The following is a 22,092-nucleotide window of genomic DNA, read 5'->3' as shown; positions in this document are numbered from 1 at the left end:
TGTTTCCGATGCGCTTCAGCTTCAGATGCCGTCAAGAGGGGTCTCTGGTCGTAATCAGTCGCAAGTCCGTCCCTGACCAATCAGCATTCATTAGCAGAATGCTAGCGTATACGGCCAACAACGGCCCAAACTGTAAGAAATCGAAAGGACATAAGTACTCACTCATTTGACTTTTGAACCATAATCTATATTGAACTTGCGGAATCTACAATAAAATTTGCGATATTTCAACGACAAGCAGGTGAAAGAGGCATAATTAGCCGTTTAGCCCCATAGACTCCCATTCAATCTGGACTCGCCCGCGATCACCCCCAGTGGATGTCTCATGGAACTACAACCAAAATCGGTACAATGGGGCGTATAGGGAGTGCCCAGGCTCTTCGTAGACGGGCTCTGGAATTACCTAATTGAGAAAACAGCATTTTTAAAAAGGAATCTGGAGCAACGTGCATTCCGGGTCAGTAGATGGCGGAGTGCTTCCGTTTGTTTGTTACAGAAATACACGAAGAAGAAAAAGAAGCGGAAGAGACGTGGCACATAAACAGAGAGAGGAAGGAAGCAGCTAGCTGCGTGAAGTTTACTGATGACAGCTTCTGGAGACGCCTTCCGCGTGAATGTGACACGGAAGCTTAAATGACGGTCGTACAACATTACCTGAAACGAACAGGACTCCTTTAAAGTCTGTGTGACAGGTAACATGCAGTTATGTATCATGTGCGGTGGAACTTCCTTAACTCGAACAGCTAGCTAGATTAGCTCGCTAACGTTACCTCACCTGAGAACTTCCAGCTAAGGTAGCAGCTAATGTTAGCTCAGATACATGTTTTGGAGTGAGCTGCCTAGAGGTGTTACCGCTCACCTGACCTGTTCATCTGGGTTGAAACATGACGGTAGAGCATAAAGACGGACTCTAAACCTCCCGAAATCTTTGACGTTACTCTACGGTAACTTATGTCAACTTCTTAAAAACCACATCATTCGTCCATTCACACCAGCAGAGGTTATGTGTAACGTTAGCGTCTTACGTTTGTACTGGGGGCCATTGATAACTAACTTAGCCTAAAGCCTATTGATTACGTCAACGTGATGACGATGTGGCTGTCAACATTGCTGCTCCAATGCAACATAACTCAGTTTCAGTAATCTCTACTAGGGGTCCTAGCATCATTTTGGATTGATCCATTCTGACATGGCAACCAGGATGATACAACATGTATAGCCTATTATTTCATTATGACCAAAATCCCTGGAAATACATCAGAGAAGGCAATGTGGCGAAAATGCTCTATCACAGTATATTCCATTTTTTTTATTATAATATTGCAGTATATCAATATTGAGTCACACGTTTTTGTTTTTAAAACAATCAAGAAACAAAATAATCAGACAAGAGTGCCTGTGTTTGTCTTAACTTGGTGCTACATAAAGTTGTATGCTGTTGTATGTAGCAAATGAGATACTTGACAGATAAATCACATTGATTTGTAACATGGCCTGCAATGGCCAAATACAAACTGTGTGTGTGTGTGTTTATATTTATAATATCATACATATGTATATGTATGAAAGAATTTCTGATGATTGACCATCTCATGGTATACATTGTCATATTGCCTCACCCACTACTCACAAGCCAACATGTCGCCAAGCCAGGATATGTAATGCATGTTTACATTGTTATTTTTATTGCCTATTTCATCACTTCCCTATCCACCTCGTGAATATTTCTTCTAACCTTTAACATAACTAGCTTGGGAGAGGAGTTACACACATCGTACAACACTCTGAGGTTCAAACTCTTCTCGTGACATGAAGCAAAAATATGCCAACAGTGTGTCGAGGGAAATTTCACTCAGGGAAGCAATAAAGTTATTTCAATGTTTGCATCTATTGTGGGGCTGTTAAGTCAACGTTAGCCACAGGATAAATCATTTCAGTGGAAACGGTTTAATATAATTTGCTTTTGCTAGTAAATGAAGACAGTGGTCTTGCTTCTGGCTTCTGCTCATACCTTACAGAGGACGGACTGTAATTTACAGAATGATGACAACAAGGCTCCTCAATCTGAGGTATTTTTGTTGTTTACATTCATAACAAACCTGCATTTCTTTTTGTTTTACCTCAATGCAGCGAATGTGGCTATGGGTCTCTGCAAGTGTCCTAAGAGAAAGGTGACCAATTTATTCTGCTTTGAACATCGTGTCAATGTGTGCGAGCATTGCCTGGTCTCCAACCACAACAAGGTCAGTGAGTGAATAAGTATCACATGATTTATGTTTATACAAAACTTGTAACATCACCTTATAGTTCTGTATTTCTACTTGGTGCCCTACAGTGTATCGTGCAGTCATATTTGCAATGGCTCCAGGACAGCGACTACAACCCCAACTGCACTCTGTGTAATAATCTACTGAGTGCTCAAGACACCGTTAGGCTCGTCTGCTATGGTAAGATTATCATCCTTCTGTTTATTATAAACCTATTGGGAATACATGCTCACTTGTGTTAAGCAAATCCACTGATTTTTAAAGGAAGATCAACATTACAATAAACATATTTTTCTATTCTATTGTTAGTTGTGTCTAAAAATGCAAACATTGGAGATGAATGGAATTTTGTATTTAAAAAAAATGACATCCAACCATTCTTGTTCCTTCCACAGATGTGTTTCACTGGTCCTGTCTTAATAACTTGGCCTCTCGGCTGCCCCTCCATACGGCTCCGGCGGGATACCAGTGCCCCTCCTGTCAGGGTCCAGTGTTTCCCCCTTCCAACCTTGCCAGCCCAATTGCTGATGTGCTGAAAGAACAGCTGTCATCTGTTAACTGGGCCAGAGCAGGTTTAGGGCTGCCGTTGGTAAGGGCCTATTATTGTTACAATATGATCTCAAAACCATTAGATAGTCTTCCAGAAAACAAATCACATTTAGAACTCTGTGTTTTCTATTTGTATTTAAAAGTCAAATTATACAGATGTAATTTTGTAAGATATTAATAAAATGTAATTTTCAACTGACAGATTGAAGAGCCTGTTGGGGTCCTTGAGGAGACCACAGCTAATGATGTCACTGATTATACTGACTGGTCAACATTTGATGGTGAGCCTTTTAATGTTTACCTTTTTCGTAAATTAAATTGTTTATTAGCTGTTAATTACACAGTATAATTTCAGTGGTTTAATCAAAGAAAAAAATCTTTCCACAGCACAAGAACAAAGTAACATTTACCCCAGCCACTCTTACAACACAAGCCTCAACCCCCCACCAAATCCTCTCCCACCTCCAGCACAGGAAGACCTGGGAGGTCCTCGAAAAAATGGGGAACAAAAAAATATGCAGGAGCACTCTGTGGTCAACCTCACTAATGACACTACCCGTGACACAATTACACTACACGCAGGTAAAGCAAAGCAAAGGAAAGCCCTCTGAATCTCTCTCTCTTAATGTAATGCTCGTCTTTCTTTAAATGCCCTTAAAGTAAAAAAAAATATCTTTATGTCACTTTTTGTGCACATACTGAACATTTAACAATCCGCATTGCCTTCCATCATAATAATTTGTTGTTATCCTTCAGCATCGTCGCCAAGAAAGATCTACGACACGCGGGACATTGGTCACAGCTCTGTCACACAGATTGACATTGACGATGACAAGTACCGACGACGGCCAACGTTAAGTTGGTTTGCTCAAATTCTCAAGTTAGTACCATGATCTTCTGTGGAACTGTCTCTTATTGCTTTCAGTTTGAACAAATTACTATGCAAATGTCACTGTGATCTCTAATTTTTTACATCTTTTCAGAAATCGCACAGGTGGAAAGCGGACATCTCTGTCCTGGAAACAGCGGGTCTTCATGCTCCTTGTGGTAGGAGTTCTGGGATTCTTTACGTTGATAATCATCATGGCTAAACTTGGACGTGCCTCCGCTGGCTCCGACCCAAATTTAGATCCTCTTCTTAACCCCCACATTCGTGTGGGGAAAAACTGAAAACAAGCATTGATTCCTTCTTTACTTTCTGTGTTGCACAACATAAGCCTGTGTAGAATGTGCTGAAATGGACTTTCTAATACGTTGATAGCCCAACAGAGGGAGCTGTTCGCCAAACTTGAGCAGAAAGAAGAAAGAGATGCTGTACCTTTGTTTAAGAATGGATGCAATCTCTGGCATCACGCAGTAGGAACATGCCACGGCCCATCACAGAACATAAAAAAAATCTCACAACATTCACAAGTTTCCTGTGAGCAAAGCAAAGCAACTCACAAATGCCAAGGGTGACCAATGCCAGGTGCATATAGAAGCAGGATCCGGTTATTGTTGCTCTGAAAAGCTAAAGTTGAAGAGGGGTAGTATTTATATTCACAAATCCAACTCTAATTTGTCAGTGACCTTTGTAAGTTGATTTTTTTTAAGCTCAATAGAAACTAAATAAACATTTCTGATGAGGAAAAAACAGCGTGTAAGTTATCGGCAGCCAAAACGTTCAATAACGTTGACATGTTTATAAACTGCCTCCACTCACTGATTTGATCTGAGCGGCCGTTGAGTGTTTCTCCTTCAGAGAAGATGTCACCCTCACAACTGGAATCAAATATACCCCACAGAAATTTAATACATAACTATTTATGGGTGTTTGCATTACTTCTGAAATTGAGTGCATTGCTTTTAGATTTGCGATACATACTGTATGTACATTTTCCTGATGTTTTTTTGACTGTCTATTAAATGGGGAATACTACAGAATGTCAGTATTAAAACTTTTTTCCAAGTGCATGAAACGTGACCATTATCTACTGCTGTGCATTGGCAAAAGAGAGTGAAGAATTGCTGAAAGGTCAAGTTGTGTTTTGCATTTTCAATGAGAATAAATAATATTATGTTACAAACCATTTTACGTGCATTAAGTGCAATAGCTCCAATAAAAATGCTGGTGTGTGGTAGCATCAATATGTGGCTCACAAACCATTGAAATGAATAATGAAGATCCAAAACATAGATGTAGTGCTTGGCCCACTGTTTATTATACTGCAATATTTACAGTAAAGTAGACATTAATATATAATTACTTTTTTAAAAAAAACAAAGAACTGGAGTAACAACAGCAAGTAACCACTCTTACTCACTTTTATAGTTTCTGGCTATGGCAAGACACTGCTAATATATCTGTCTTCAAATAAAATCAAAGTTTACTTTCAAAGATAGTGCAGTTTGTACCTCATTTCGACGGCTCGCAGTTCACAGGTAAGGTTCAACTCAATGCATTGAATTACAACCACCTTAGAATGACTTGCATAATTTATCACATGGTCAGATAAGCTTAATAATAATGCATTTTTATCAAGTTCATGTTTGTTTTGTGAGCCCATCCTGCAGTTCAAACTCCATCAAAATGTATTTTTTCGGAAATACATTAAGTGTTCAGATTGCCAACATTGTCAAACGATGCAGTGGTGAACTTCAGAAAGCCAAAGAGGAAAATAAGATGAAGAATCATGTATTTCTGGTGAAAACAACAAACTTCATTGAAAGTTTAGTGCATGTTATTGTTGTATCCCACATGAATTAGAAAGAAACATATTAAATGCACAATTATATTTTTCAAAACAGGTAATTAGATAAAATTAGATGTAGGACTGGGCGCTGTATCAATATTCTATTGATATTGTAATATGAGACTAGATACAGTGTCTTAAATATTGGTTATCGTAATATCACGCAAGTCTTATTGCTTTTTAGAGCTAGTGAATATTCGTAACTTACCAGACTGTTCTAGCTGTTTTAATATTTGCCTATATCCACTTTACTGATGAATATTTATCAAAAATCTCACTCTGTAAATATTTTGTTGAAGAACCAAGTGTCAATCCTACAATATTGTTGCAATATCGATATCAAGGTATTTGGTCAAAAACATTGTGATACTTGATTTTCTCCATGTTGCCCAGCACGTGTTGCCCAGAACTTTTTTACCGTGGGAAAGAGCAGACAGACCGGCCCCTTAGATAAAACCTTATGAATGGTATCTCTGTGGTGCTCAGCCATGACACCTCTCTACAAATGTTTTTTAAGCTACTCCCCCTAGTGGCGCATCCAGCTCAGTACCTCGACAGTAATGACGTGGAAGTCACTGAGCTCACACAGAGACCAGGATCAGGTCTGTGGGCTCCCTGCTAGTCCTATGCTCTTTACTAAACACTACAGTAAAATAACAAAAGTGTGCTATATTTATGGCATTTAACAAGTCATCTTATATTGTCACAATCAAAGTGTTCTCTGTTGATGTAATACAGCATTAGGTATTTGTGACACATGGACAACTGACATTTTAAACCTCACAGGTTAACAAACTGATAGTAGTATCTTAACTTAAACCCCTCACTATTTCAAATTCATTCTGAAAGGTTCATTTTTCCCATTATGGAGGTTCCTTACTATTATTTAGTGGTGTATGGGTGTGTGCTGCACCTTGATTTGATGAGAAATCCATCATCACAACAGTTGGTCCAAGAGACACGGTTATTGGCCATACAATTGAAATTGTGAGAAGGTAATGTTTTTTCAACCTGAAACAAAGTTCATAGCAAGTACAAGCGCACACAGAGGTCATACAGTATTTTCTCCATAAAAAATATTAAGTTATTTTACTGAAAGTATAACAATAATGTGCATGTGAAAAAAGGGGTTGCAGTGTGTCAGCATGGAGCGTGCTGCAATCATTACTGGACATCCTGTATGATGTAACTCTGCCACATGCTGTCCTTGGGAATCCTCGTCATAACCCAAGTGTATACATCTGTGTTATACATACTCTTCAATAAATCACATGTTTGCGTGTGAATGTTGATTGCCTCATCTAACTTTCCATTGCGTGGCCAAACAGTCACAGCAGTGTGGGTTTTACCATTGATTGTCGGTGGATCTGTCTGTGCCATATTGCATTGATGCAGGGAAACCTGCCAGCGGCAATGACAACACGTTATGCAAAATGAAAACGAGGATGACAGATCTGGGATTTGTATATGCCACAAAGCTGTGGTTTGTCTTGTCATTGTTATGTCTTTATACATTTCATGACATCAAGAATACGGTTTAAGCCATGAGTGATTTAATATAACGTCAAATGCCTTGTGATGTATAATTGTCTTTGTCACTCTATTGGAGTTCAATGTATTCCTCAATAACTCTGAGTTATTAGATTGCCCATCGCACTGACATAATAGGGACGACCTGATCAATAACCGTACACTCTGTACTTCCGTGCATACTGTGGGGAGCACAGTTCCTCTGCTCTATTCTCATGATGACAACCATAAATGGAAAAAAAAATCTTTGTGATGAACTGTGTTGCTTCAAAGTTTTGTGGTTCTTAGCTCAGCCTTTTCCCCAAGAATATTTTCACATGAACAAAGCAAGCACTATCTTATTCCAACAATTATTCTGTCAATATTTAAAACTTAAGTAACACAAGAGGAGGTGACATCTGACACCCACCCACTGCCAAGACTCAGGTTATATGGGCTCACTTTAACAGAAGAGTTTTGCTACTTTTGATGTACCACACTGAAGGGAGCCCTATACAAGCTGAGGAATGAATGCTTGAGGCCAGTGTTTTTTGGCTGGTACAGTCACTAATAGCATAGTTATTAAGACATCCATAAAATAATTTTGTGCTCAGGACATCTCAAAATGTTTTATATCATTGAGATATGCTGAGATTATCTGGAAAGCCAAACTGTAAACAGAACATTTTATTACATTCATGCTTGGCAGTTTGAGTGGCATTTTAAAGAAAAATATATACTTGAGCAGATTTGATGAAATATTTGGGATCACTTTGATATTTTTTATCTTGCTACAATTGCATGAAATGGAAACAGTATTTATGTTTTTTTAAAAAGGGTCTGAATGCAAATACAGTAATGTTTGTATGTATCGTTTATACAAATGTTCAGTGTGTGTTGATAATCTGATTGTTGAATTTTGAAGTTATATAATTTACATGTACAGTAGAGCATTTTACTCATTCATGCTGGTATCTTTGAAATACTTGCATAAGCCGTCATGTGCAGAACAGTATACAGTTAAGTTTGATACAGTTCAAAGTAGCTACGTGCAACAACGGTCCCCTCTGTCATTGGATGGCACAGCCGTATATATTGATATGTCCGTGTGTGTGGTCAACACATGTGCCTCCCAGTTCATTTAGACGGTGCATCACTGAGAGAGTTATTGTGTTTCAATGAACGCCACTGACTGTCTTGTTCCCGAGGCTTCTTTGAGGACGTAAGTACAGACGTTTGCTGCATGTTAAAATATCTGAATTGCTTCCTGAACTAGAATTATCTTGTGTTAAAAACTTAGAATTTAGAACTAAGATGCATTTTGCACAAAAGTCTGCATGTGAATACTTTTCACATTTGCTTTATCACTGCATGTAGCACTGCCTTAATTAGCTTTCACAAGAAAAAAATATTTTGGTAACACTTTCTATGACGACCACATCGATAGTGGATTATGATGCATTTATAATGCATCATGAATACACACAAAAATACACTTCTAATATGTTATATCTGATATCAACAGTCATTATAGATGAGTGTTATAATGAATTATGTGCAGTACAAGTGTCTTATGGATGCTCTAACTAGAGGTTGACTGATGAGTTTATAATGCATTACGACTACCTAAACTCACCTATACACACTTCAACAATTTACTGTAGAAAGTCATAGTATGCTATAATAGTCCGGGCAGTATCATAAGTTATCATTGTATGTTTTGAGTAAAGTGTAGTAAATATAAGTATATAATATATTGTAAGATGCCAAAATGCAGAGAACTACACATAAGATTGTTCTACTTCAGGCATGTAACCTCAAGGAGTAAAACCTATATGATTTCTTCAAAGTAATTATAGTAATCACTTATGATGCAGTAGAATATTTCAAATGCATGACATCTCATCGCTCTTTTCTTAACACCAACAATGAAACGTTAAGAGAAGTCCTGCATTATTACAGATGCATCATTATGTGCTTAGCTTAACTTAACAAATGCAATGATAACTTATGATACTGCATGATTTTTTTCCATTATAGCATACTATGAGTGCTTACTACAGTTAATTGTTAGGGTGGGTATAGATGAGTTCAGGTAGTCAGAAGATATTATTAACCCATCAGTCAACTTCTAGTTTATACCATGTCAAGACACTTGCTCATACAATTAATTTTAAGTCTCAACTATACTGTTTAATTACTATTGATATCGTGCATCAGAGAGCATTATGTGTGTTTCTGAGAAAAGTCATTCAACCTTATAATTGATTGAATTCACTATGAATACCCTCATAATGCACTATAGATGTGGTCTTCATAGAAAGTGTTTCCATTGGGGTTTTAATACTTTCTTTACTTTTTTAATATTATAACTGACCAGCAATCATGTTACTGCTGTAATAAACCAGTATAGTTTTATCCAGCAGTAATTATTGATCAAATGTTACATTATCACTATGTTTTTCCTTAATTTTCCGGCACAATCGTATGATTAAAACATTAAGTATTGCCATGTTTTTGTTTCTGTAATCTGATAGAGAAATAATAGTCACAGCAAACTGAATTATGTACCATTTCCCCAGGGATCAATATCGTGCCAGTTTCCGAATACAACTCTCAGCTGCAGCGGCTGTTGATGGAGAAATATTTCACACCTTTACATCCTCATCCGGACACCAGAGGCGTCAAAGGTCATAAAACTGAAATGAGCGACCATCAAGTAAAAGACCACAAGCACAGAAAAAACGCTAACTCAAAATCTCAGCAAATGAAGCACCATCACCAAAATCAAGGCCACCATCATCGTAAAAAGTCACATCAGTCAGATGACAATGATAGCTATGAGTAAGTTTGGACATTTTTTTACTGTTTGTTGCCTGTTCTCATGTACAGATTCTGTGCTTAAGCATAATAAGATATTAAAACCTTCAGATCGTTATGTTTGTGTACGTTTTTACATTAGAAGGATTAAAGTAGAGGAGTTCTATTTCCTTCTCATTAAATTCCCTATAGGAGTTTTTATTTATACATTTGATCTGCTATTACAAAATATTTACCATTATCATTAGCTACTGTATTGGTATCCAGTGTGTCCTTAACACTCATGTTTTCTCTCTAAAATAGCACCCGTTCAACAGCGGAGGACAGCATTTTCAGTGATCATCCACCCGACCATCAACGTCCGCGGGATGATGACAAGACTCATCATCCTCACCATTGCCATCAGAAGCAAAACCATCGACGTGTTTCTCTTACAGAAACTCCCCTGTGTTCCTCAACTGGTTCCTCTTCATCTTCCTCTTCCCCTTCTTCTTCTTCTTCTTCTTCTTCATCAACACCCTCTTCTTCTTCTTCGTCTTCTTCATCTTCATCAAAACCCTCCTCTTCTTCTTCTTCTTCCTCTTCTTCCTCCTCCTCTTCAACATCTACCTCCTCCTCTAGCTTGTCCTCTGAGACCAGCAGTAAGTGTTCAGATAGACTACTTAAGAAGCCCCAGCATTCACAGTCTTGTACAGACATTTCCAAGAAACACAAGTACTTTGAAGTAGAAGACAGTGACACAGCCCCTTTGATAGATAAAAGAAGTCATCAAAAAAGGTCCTCTGCCAAACGAAAGAAAGGCAAGTCTTCTCGTAATGGTCCCACTCAGGGCACCCTGAAGGCAACAAAGAGGACTACAAGAGGCTTGGGAAATGATGGAAATGTTCGCAAAGCCAAATCAATGGAGGCTCTCACTAGACCCAAAGAAAGAGAATGGCATGGAAATGAAGATGAAAATGAACTAGAGAAGACAAAAGGGGAAGCCAGGAAGAATTTAATGAAGGAAAAAATGAAGTTCTCTGCTTTCCTCAATGAGATCACTCGGCAGGTTCTCAGCCCGATGAGACTCACCACGCTTGGGGTTACAAATGCTCAAAGTTCCTGCAGTCCAGGGCAGGTCTCTGTTAGATCCAGTAAAGGAGACAGCACCACGGAGAAACACAGACAGCAGAGGAGTCGGCATGCCAGAGCAGACTCTGTTAGCTCCAGCAAGCACTCTTCTCGTCTTTCTTACTCTAAATCTTTCCATGGCCGAGACCGTTCTACAGACTCACCCCATAGCATGGATCACAGGCCCAGAAGCTGCACTGATGTTAGTCACTCCTGGTCTCAAACTTCCCAGCATCGCTCCCATTCACCGTCTCATGAGCACAACCACCACCATCACCAGGGAGACCATCACATTTCTAGACATCATCATCATCACCATAGTGACCGCAACAGCCCATGCTCTCACCATCACCATGGACATCACCACAGTCCTGTCTATCATCATAAGGATCACCATAGCCCCACTTCCAAATATGGTGACCATCACCACAAAAAACAGGACAACACATGGCATCGCCATCACTCTGGAGACCATCATCATGAAGACAACTGCAGCCCGAATCACCATCATGGAGAGCATCACGCTGCAACTCTTTATCAAAACCATGGCAACCATCATAGACCTTCTCATCACCATCACCATGGAGACCACCAAGGCCAAAACCATCAACATAGCAACCACCACATCACAACTAATCATCGTAAAGGTCCCCACATCCCAACACATCACCATGGAGACCATCACAGTTCAGGTCCCCACAGCCTCAGCAACCACCCAAACATAGAACGCCCTACTTCACCACGTCACCATGGAGTACACCACAGTGAAGCTCACCTGCCTCACCATGGAGACCACCACAGTGAAGCTCACCTGCCTCTCCATGGAGACCACCACAGTGAAGCTCACCTGCCTCACCATGGAGACCATCACAGTGAAGCTCACCTGCCTCACCATGGAGACCATCACAGTGAAGCTCACCTGCCTCACCATGGAGACCATCACAGTAAATCTCATCGACATCACCATCGAGACCACCACAGTCCAGATCATCAGCGTCACCATAGAGACCACCACAGTCCAGACCATCCGCATCACCATGGAGACCACCACACTCCAGACCATCCGCATCACCAAGGAGACCACCACAGTAAATCGCATCAGCATCACCATGGAGACCACCACAGTATAGACCATAAGCATCACCATGGAGAAAAGCACAGTGAAGCTCATCAGCATCACCATGGAGACCACAACAGTCCAGACAATCAGCATCATCATGGAGACCACCACAGTGAAGCTCCTCAGCATCACCATGGAGACCACCACACTCCAGACCATCCGCATCACCATGGAGACCACCACAGTAAATCGCATCAGCATCACCATGGAGACCACCACAGTACAGATCATAAGCATCACCATGGAGAAAAGCACCGTGAAGCTCATCAGCATCATCATGGAGACCAGCACAGTCCAGACAATCAGAATCACCATGGAGACCACCACAGTGAAGTTCATCAGCATCACCATGGAGACCACCACAGTGAAGCTCATCAGCATCACCATGGTGGCCACCACAGTCAAGGCCATCAGCATCACCATGGAGACCACCACAGTGAAGCTCATCAGCATCACCATGGCGACCGCCACAGTCCTGACCATCAGCATCACCATGCAGACCATCAGCATCACCATGGCAACCAACACAGTGAAGCTCATCAGCATCACCATGGAGACCACCATAGTCCCGGCCATCAGCATAAGGCGGAGTCACCCAGCAACACTAGCAGCCCCTCCAGTCATGACGAGGAACAGAGAAGCTTCACTGGCTCATCAGCACATAAAGTATGGCATTTCTATTTGAGTTAAGCCGTACATAAAGTAATTATTGGCAAGTCAATAGTTGCCCTTGTTTTACATGCTTGATTAACTGGTTATGTAATAATGTTCCACTCATTTGGTTGCCTATTGATTTGGGCACCGATGTGAATGTCACAGTGGACACTGGATTAGTTATTACAGAACAATGGATTGGCTATCATGCCCACACTAATGGAAATCAAATTGACGTACCCAAATTATGTTCTTTATTCTTCTTTCAATTTTCAGTTAACTTTTTTCACTTTTGGCAACATATATAATATTTCAGATTTTTCTTGTCAAAGTAATTTTTTTCCTTCATACAGGAAAAGGCACAGGAACTGGGCAGAATCATGTAAGTGTGATTTAATTATTTTGGGTTCGTTAACTGGCAATGGTCATAGTCCAAGTGACAACCATGGCTGTGATATTGTACATAGATTAATTGGTTACACACATTATTATTCTGGAGGTGAATATAATTGACCCATTTAATTTTAAACCTAATGTGTAAAATGAGAGTAATGAGAGCAACCGAAATGATTGATTATGATTCATTACATGAATTCCTATCATGCTCATGTACATTTTCTCACTCATATGAATTTCTCTGTTGTGTATCTATATCCGATAGGATACTACAGGGGCAGAATGAAGGTCTGCATCACAGTTTGCTGAAGACAGCAGTGAAGATGGAGTGTTTAGGAGAGGAGTTCATGAGCAGCCAAAAGCTTCTGGAGGCGGATCTTCAGAGGACACGCATTGAGCTCAGCAACCTCACAGAGAGGTTTAAGAGGTAACAAATGCACAGACAACACTTTTTATTCTTCTGGTAGAGTCCTGTCACTATGAATAAATATACACAGATAATTTAAGTCATCCGTATATTTCCTAAGGAGACAGATGTCATTTGCACAAATAGAAAGACATCTGAAGAATAGAGATCTGAAAGAGTAATCAATCTAATCAATATGAACAAGGCTCAGCACTGATCTGTTGTCACCTCTGTTTTTTACTATTATGTTTTTTACATTATGCTCATGTTTCAGACCTTAGATGATAGCTAAAATGAATGCATTGGTACCTTACTTAACCCCATACAATGTGCATGTATACTGCATTATATTGTAACTTCTCTGTCTTTGCCTGTGCCTTTTCTCAGACTACACGACAACTGCTCCTCCACACAACAGACCAATAATCTTCTGGAGCAAAAGCTTCAATCAGTGGTGAGATTGGAAGCATTCCTTGTGCATGTGCCTGAATAATCAGAATTATGAAAATGATTGTAGAAACAAGTTTTGAGACATGCAGGTGCCTTTTCCTACTGAGTTATAAAGGTTGACTGAGCAGTGGAAGTTGTCAAAACTCTTTGAAGGGGATATTCTGATGTAAATTCCCCACTTACTGAAGGTTTACCTGTGACAACTGTGCTTCCTGTACTTTCCGTGTCAGGCTCAGAGTATGGAAGGAGAGCGTGAGAGGTTGAACCAGCGTATTTCAGCACTGACGGAGCAGCTTGCTGATGCAAAATTTGCCAACAGTGTGGAAACATTCAGTGTAAGATCTTTTCTTCCCTCTTAAAGTCTAGGCAAACTTTGGTGGCTTCACAAATACATTCAGAGGCAGGGGAGGAAAACCAGAAACGGGCAGCCCCCACAATGCCTGAAAAATATGATGGTATGGGCCAAAATAGACAGACGAAAACAAACAAATGAAATAGATAAGCCTCTGTGAAACTGTTCAGTGCCCATACAGCATTCAATATTAGTATGTTATTTAAAAACCTTTTCTTTACTCTTTGACTTGCGTTATTCAATCAATAAACTGATCAATTTCTAACCTCTACTTACTGTAGGTTACATCATTGCTTCAAAAAACTGACCTCCATTTTAAGCCAGAAGATGCCATTAATCAGATGCTTCCTCCCATCACTCCCCCTCCGGCTGAGTTCATGGACGGCCAAAATAACTACGAAAATACCAAAGCCGGCGGGCAGGAGCAATCCCTGGGGCCAGTTCCAGAGGAGGAGGAGTCTGACTGGTCAGAGATTGGAGATGAGACCCCACGTTTTATACTGACAGGATCAAACAGAGGTCAAGTATGGAGACACCGTGAAGCGGACCTGGACAAAGACAGTGAGTCAGGGGGGGAGGAAATTATCAGACTACACTCTTCACGCCCACTGCAGATGCCTAATCTCCAGTTCACCATCCACAACGAGAACCTGTCTGATGGCATGACAGGAGAGGGCACATACAGGATCACCACAAGTCCAAACCTCGGGTCTGCCATCCTGACCCGGTCAGCCAGCCTGGAGGAAATCCCCCTTGCTCGCCATCACATGCAGAAGGAGCTAAGAGGCAAGGAGGCCATACTGGACCTCCACCAACAAGGGCACGAAGCTATCCAGGATTTAGATAATGAGATCATCCATCACTGGAGATCAAGCAACGACAGGCCAATAGAAAGCAGGACATCAGAGATGGATAGCAGCCTGGCCGGCCTGCAGTCAGCCGAGCGGATGCTCAGCCAATTCATATGTGGACAGCTGCCCGGTGAAGCACAAGGGCATGGCAGGGCCGAGGCGCATGGCAGGACAGGAGGGATTCCAGACGAGGTGTTGAAAGGGGAGCGAACACAGCTGTGACAGAAACATGAGTGCACTGTTCACTGTGTCTCAAATCTTAATTTACTCTGATCTTTATTTGTTCTAAAAAGTTCAATGAAGCTCCTTTTGAGTGCCCCCCCCTAATTAACGTGTGGTTTCAGGAGACTTAACCTCGAAACCGCAAGAAGTACTATTTTGACTTTGTCTCAAACCTTTCAGATAGCACACTGGGCTCCCTCATTTGTTTTATTAATACAAATCTACACATAAATAGACACATATTTGTAGTTTTAAACAAGCCTATAAAACACAAGATCAATAAAACACAACATTTGTCAAGTGGATTGGAGGCAGATCCATTATATAATGTATTTAAACATTAACTTTATTTTTCAGTACCTTGTAAAATCCTTTACAGCTTAGATTTGGTCATTTAATGGAAAAATGTACATGCATATTTTTGTTGTATATATACAGATACAGGCATTTCCTTACTCGTTCTTACATCTCTTTATTCTATGTGCTTTATTGCATATGACATAGTGTTTTCATGTATAGTGTATTTCTTGTGTAGGTAGCCATAGATGTATGTAATGTATTGTTTAATGCTATATACAAAAAGTGCTTAGCGCATTCTAAAAAACATCCCAAAATATTAGAGGAGGAAAGTTTTTTTCAGCGTTTTCCTGTTAATCAATTTTCCTGTTGTAAAATGTTGTCTCAGCATCTACTATATAAAATATTGTATACTTATAAATACAGTTATGAAATAGCTTTAAATATGTGCATATACAAACTATTGTCCTATGTTTGTGCAAAACATATATTCACTATAATTAACCTACTTGCAATTGAACACATTTCACAAGCTTGTGTAATTGCCATCCATATAACTCTGTTCATGTAACATTTAAAAAAACACATTAAAAAACAAAAAACATAACTTCAACTGCCTTTGTTTTTTTTCTGATTAACTTTCCTTGAAGAGGGAGATACATCAAGCGAGGAATTGATCTAAAATTACAATATTACATAGGGCAGGTTATGGGAAGCTGAGGTGAATGACCAGGGACATTGTTAGAAAGAGTTGTGTGTCTAGTCACATTAACTACATTTATATACATTTAAAAAATATGTTTTTTTTAATTACATCTCCTTAAAGGAGGTCATTGAGATTGTAGCTGGGTAGGATGTCAGGATTTCTGCAGCCTCAGAGACCGGCTTTTATACAGGCTTCAGAGCTACGGTCCAGGTCTTTGCTGTTTCACAGTTAATCAAGGGGTCATGAGGTTTGGCTAGTCTTGTATACAGCGTTTTATGAAATTGGACAATTGAAAGGGAACGCATTGCAATCATTACTAGCCTATTCAAATATAGGAATTCTTGGAGGGACGCTGCCATAAATGCACTACGGACCTTAAATAACATCTGAAATATGTATTATTTATATAGTTTGAGACATTTTTTCACATTATTCTGGCGATAGAGTGAGAAATGTGGGCTAAACATTTGCAATTTTATTATTATACCGGCCTTTAAAAGTTTACTTTCTCCCTAAGTACAGCCTCACCGAGCTACTAACATGGCTGTTGACTCTTAGTCCTGTTTGTGTACGAACTGTAAAGCAAAGAAGTAGCCTTTACTAAACAGTCTAACTATACTTATTTTTACTTGGGTGGATAGAAGCTCTGGTTAGACACTGAGGGATTTTGAATTTCCTCACAGTGGTGTTCAGTATGCTATATGTTCATCAAAGTAAAACTCGTGGTGCATTTCAACAGTGATGCTCCTGCTTAGCTTATGAGAAAACAAAGTGAAATAACCACATAATCAGTGGCTACTGAATGCAAGTTGAACTGAAGGAAGGGATTTGAATCAGAAAAGTGAACATGATTTCCACCTCTAGACATTACACAGTGTGGGAGGGCCAGTGACTATGGGTCAGATACAGGGCATGGACTATATCTCTCAAAACTGGCCTCAGAGTGCTTTGGGTTTAAATGACCTGTTGTGACCCTGACCTGGATAAATTGGATGGTAGTGGAATGATGGATCCTGTACATTTGTGGTTTGTATTAAAAGGCAACTAGAACCAGTTTCTGGGTGGCAGTAAGAGCCTCATCATGCTGTCTTGATTCTGCCTGAAACTTCCATAAATTGTGCAGACAACCCAACCTTGTGTTCAGCATAGGGAAAACAAAAGAGAGTGCAACGTATCCCTCTGAGCTTCTCATGGGTATTATAAGATTTTGAACAATCTTACTATTTCCTCCTCTCAATTCTTCTTCTTAAATTTCTACATAACTACAAGAGGCAGAAATGGGAAATAAAGAACATGAAAACAAAATTTTATGATGAAACATAAATCAGAACTCTTTATTTATCTGAAGACATCACATTTTTGTCTCAGGTCTTAGTTTCTTTTAATCTCAAATTGATTCCAGTTTACGTGTGCATTTGAGGACAAGTGTTTCACAATTAACGGCTTATCATAATATCCATCACCCTGTCAGGTTCGATTTGTTTCGTCATCCATGTCCCTTTGTATCAGTGATGGATGCTGAGCAGACAATGGCCTGGATTCACAGGCCACTTTAATAGGATAGGTAGGCATTAGTGATAAGATGTTCGCAGCATCCAGGTTTGCCAAATCCAGTGTGCCAAATCCACTGTGTGGCACACTGGTTGGTACATCGTGGTCTGTGGAGATATCTGGACTTTTTTCTGGACTTTTTGGGGAGACAAATAAGGTACATTTTTACTCACACATTCAACATCCGTTTAATTTAAATTGCACAACTTGTGACTCATGACTTTTGAATTCTTGGATCAAAGTTTGCTTAGAAAAATATTATCAGTGTGTTTTTAATTGTGCTCGCTCTGTTGCAACCGGTTTATTTTTCAAATTTAGTGTTATGTTTTAGATTTGTCATTGTCATCTCCGAGCCCTGCCTCTGACCTCTCTTTCCACCTGGCAGAAAAAGCCCAGCATCGGCCCTCGTTGCCTCGTCGCTCTCCTTCCCCTATTCCCCCGGTAAGACTCGGATTCCCTCGCTGCAACCATGGTGGTGATGAAGATGAAGTTCCCCTTTCAGAAAAGGGTGAAGCTGGCCCAGGGACTGTGGCTCCTCTCCTGGTTTGCCACAGTTGCCGGGGCTATCACCTTCAGCCTGGGCTGCATCCTCAAGACGGAGCTCCGCAGGAGGGCAGAGGTACTCAAGTTTACTGAAGCTTAGTTCATTTCATTCCAAAGCTTAGTGGTTTATGAAAACTTTTTTAAACATGTACTGTAAGTTATAACATTGCAACAATCTATAGTGTAGTTACTTATAGTTTAATTGCTGTAACATGATGTTCCTTAGTGTAACTATAAAGGAGTAAACCGGCTGTGTTCGTGCTGGGAGGAAAATCAGCATGCCAACAGATAACACACAAACCTCTAAACTCTAAGTTGTCCTGTAAATATCTACATTGACGGACAGCGTATTTGGAAGTTGTAATATGACACAGGTTTTTACCCACTAATGTACTGATTTACATGTTCAACGGCATGTATACCTGACGGATGCCAACTGTGCCTGTCTTACTTTGAAACTGTTGGTACAATCTCTTTGGTAGAAAACATGGAAATGGGAAGAAGTGTCTTGAAGGGATGAATTAAATCTCATACGGTCAAAGAAATGTCCTTGTTGGAGACCAACAAGAGGTAAAGACACCTGTGACCCACTTTGGATCCTGTCTCATCATTTAATAAACCAGGCTCTGTCAGTCTTAATAACCCTAATCTCTACTCCTGAAGGCCGTCATCACAATTTTGCATTGATAACAAACCTATATAGTCTTAAGCTTGAATATATTCTATTTCTGTAGTTTGCACAACACTATGAATTTACAGCTATGTTATTCACGCCATTTCAGGTGTTTTTGAAATAAAGTACCAAAAAAACTATTTAATTACAAGAATTTTGTGCAGCTAAGGTCAAGACAGTATTCTGTTTCCATGACTGTAAAAAGTGTAAGTGTGGATATTATGAAAGGGAAAATAAAAAATTAAAATGACAAACACAGACGATAAAATAAATAAATTACAGACTCTATGAGGCTTAGAGAAATTTTCTCATGTCATGTCCTGATGTATATTGCGTTGAAGTTTACCCCACTGATTTTCATCCCTTTATTTTGCACTGAAGTAAAATCAGTGTAATCAATGTAGTCAAAGGTTAAAAACAAACAATGAAGATGTTAAAAACCCAGCAGATTCTGTATTATACTTCGGGTGTCCTCCATACACCAAATGCTATCCTTAACTATGCACGTTTATTCAACTATTGTCTTATTGTCCAGTATGAGAATTTCCAGACTTGGTTTGTGCAAAGATCCTCTGCAAAAAACAGTAAAATATGCTAATTTTGTTGCACTCAATACATAGTCTTATGATGTATAACCGTACTGGATAATACTACATTTAACAAGGGACATATAAAAAGTGCTTTCATATCTTTTAGCGTAAGTACTTGAACTTGTTCATGTTTTTTAATGGCGCACTTATTTGGACAAAGTAAGAGAATGACAACTAGTGTAGGTGCCCTTAAGCAACACAGCTGAGCCTCAACGGCTTGAATTGACCTGCTCAGTGCACATTAAACTCTAATTAAACTGTGACTGACTGTGATGCTGATGATGAAAATTAACTTAAACACATACATTTAGGAGATCTCCCATTAATGAATAAAGGTTTGAAGTCTCTTGAACCTTCAAGCGTTCATCAACACACATGTTGTCAAAACCCACAGAACGTCAACTTTAAATTCAAGTATGTGAAGTCAGAGACAGTCACACCTACACATCTTTAAATGCAACCATGTCTGGATGTTTACTAGCAGCACCATATAGCTTCAGTAGCTTTTTAATAACTGTGGGTGTTAAGTGTCCTTTAATGTTAAACGTGTATTTCCAGGGGAATTTTCTGGTAATTTGAGGCAAGAAGACACAGTACTTCTGTTAGGTACTTTTGTTAATATGCAGCATATTTTCACACATTTGTTAAAAGATTGTGCATCATTGTAACAAAGTATGTTCTGATGTATGTTTCGTTACAGCAAACAAAAATAGTTTTTATTGATTACATTATCTTGTGACTCTCTTACAGGTAATGGATAACTCAGACATACATATTGTGCCCAATACCCTCATTATTGTTGGTCTGGCCTCCTTGGGTATCAACTACTTTGCCTCAAAGATCTGCCAGGATGCTCTGGATGCAGGACGCTTTCCTCGCTGGAAGAACATGCTGAAGCCCTATTTTGCTGTCTCTTGCTTCTTCACCGTCCTCATGCTGCTAGCTGTCATCATGAGCTATGCAATGAAGGGCAGCCTGGAGTCATCTTTGAAGGTCGGCCTGAAGAACGGCATCCGCTTCTACAAGGACACAGACACCCCCGGCCGCTGCTTCCAGAAACAGAACATCGATCGCCTGCAGATGGATTTCCAGTGCTGTGGAAACAATGATTTCCGGGACTGGTTTGAGGTCCAGTGGATCAGCAACCGCTACCTCGATTTCAGCTCAAAGGAAGTGAAAGAGTAAGTTGTGCACAATATTATAGAGTGGAGTGGGTTTCAAATCCTGTGGTTATGAATGGTAAAACAAGAACATCTGATTATTGTCCTGTATCTGTAATCTCAAAACACATCTTATCACTTACCTTAGCCGCATCAAGAGCAACGTGGATGGCCGTTACTTGGTAGATGGAGTCCCGTTCAGTTGCTGCAACCCCAGCTCTCCACGGCCATGCATCCTGAATCAGCTCACCAACAACTCGGCTCACTATAACTACGAATACCAAACCGAGGAGCTCAATATCTACCTCCGAGGCTGCAGAGAGGCCCTGGTCAACTACTACATGGGCCTGATGAACACCATTGGGGCTGGAGTACTGTCAGTCTTCCTCTTACAGGTATACTTTGAGAAGAAACAAGAAAGGTTTTACACTAATTTCAGGCAGAGTTGTTGGTGCTAACGTGAGCTTTCAATTTGAAATGGGTTGAGGGGTAACACTTTTTGGGGATTGGTACAGCTGCCAATATGTTATAAAACCACATTCTAACGTTGTTTAATGTCTTCATAAGCACAGGGGAAAAAATGTGTTGCAACAACCCACCATTCTGTATATACACTTAGATCCTTGATGATGCTCTCTAATGGAATCTTCATCTACATCTAACCTAATCCCCCATCTCTCCACTTTCCTCCCTGCCAGGGCTCTGTGCTGGTGAGTTTACGGTTCCTGCAGACCGCCATGGAGGCAGTGGAGGGGAATGAGAACACAGAGATTGAGACAGAGGGGTACTTGCTGGAGAAATCAGTGAAAGAAACCGTCATGGAGTACATCGAACCTGTGATGAAGTTCTTCCTGCTCACAAACCAGGTTGAAGAGGGCACTGCTGGAAACCCAGAAGCCCCCTAAAGCACATAAGATGTACACAGGTGTATATAACTTTTACAGAGCGATAATTAATGGTTTGAATTTGAAAGCAGAATATTAATCATGAATTTCTACCAATTTCAAGACTTATCGGTAGGATTTTTTATTGTCCGTTAACCTCACATGTGAAGTGAATGTTTATATTACTTTTCTTTCCCATTCCCATTCCATATGCTGAACTGTCCCCCACATTCTGTACAACATATAACCC

The 22,092-nt window shown here is 40.0% G+C and overlaps 2 protein-coding genes across 2 annotated transcripts; both read left to right on the top strand.

Moving 5' to 3' along the window:
- Window positions 1-516: 516 nt before the first annotated feature.
- Window positions 517-4,739, top strand: zfpl1 (zinc finger protein-like 1). Its single transcript, XM_054626044.1, has 8 exons — window positions 517-692; window positions 2,131-2,243; window positions 2,336-2,447; window positions 2,663-2,856; window positions 3,019-3,097; window positions 3,204-3,398; window positions 3,573-3,696; window positions 3,800-4,739. The coding sequence occupies exons 2-8, from the start codon at window positions 2,142-2,144 to the stop codon at window positions 3,984-3,986; spliced, it is 993 nt and encodes a 330-aa protein (XP_054482019.1). The 5' UTR covers window positions 517-692; window positions 2,131-2,141; the 3' UTR covers window positions 3,987-4,739.
- A 13,722-nt stretch (window positions 4,740-18,461) lies between these two features.
- rom1a (retinal outer segment membrane protein 1a) lies at window positions 18,462-21,863 on the top strand. Its single transcript, XM_054626429.1, has 4 exons — window positions 18,462-18,611; window positions 20,549-20,979; window positions 21,107-21,353; window positions 21,657-21,863. Exons 1-4 carry the CDS (start codon window positions 18,462-18,464, stop codon window positions 21,861-21,863), a joined length of 1,035 nt encoding a protein of 344 aa, XP_054482404.1.
- The last annotated feature ends 229 nt before the right edge of the window (window positions 21,864-22,092 follow it).

This window comes from Anoplopoma fimbria, chromosome 24 (genome assembly GCF_027596085.1).
Source record: "Anoplopoma fimbria isolate UVic2021 breed Golden Eagle Sablefish chromosome 24, Afim_UVic_2022, whole genome shotgun sequence".
NCBI lineage: Eukaryota > Metazoa > Chordata > Actinopteri > Perciformes > Anoplopomatidae > Anoplopoma > Anoplopoma fimbria.
This window is presented reverse-complemented; position numbering and strand designations above follow the sequence as displayed.

What these genes read in the sequence shown, in the direction of transcription:
- rom1a (XM_054626429.1), top strand. Translation starts at nt 18,462, where the DNA reads ATGGTGGTGATGAAGATGAAGTTCCCCTTTCAGAAAAGGGTGAAGCTG. An exon ending in AGCTCAAAGGAAGTGAAAGA is followed by an intron (nt 20,980 to 21,106) that starts GTAAGTTGTGCA and finishes CACTTACCTTAG; the next exon opens with CCGCATCAAGAGCAACGTGG. An exon ending in TGTCAGTCTTCCTCTTACAG is followed by an intron (nt 21,354 to 21,656) that starts GTATACTTTGAG and finishes CCTCCCTGCCAG; the next exon opens with GGCTCTGTGCTGGTGAGTTT.
- zfpl1 (XM_054626044.1), top strand. Translation starts at nt 2,142, where the DNA reads ATGGGTCTCTGCAAGTGTCCTAAGAGAAAGGTGACCAATTTATTCTGC. An exon ending in TGGTCTCCAACCACAACAAG is followed by an intron (nt 2,244 to 2,335) that starts GTCAGTGAGTGA and finishes GGTGCCCTACAG; the next exon opens with TGTATCGTGCAGTCATATTT. An exon ending in TGACTGGTCAACATTTGATG is followed by an intron (nt 3,098 to 3,203) that starts GTGAGCCTTTTA and finishes ATCTTTCCACAG; the next exon opens with CACAAGAACAAAGTAACATT.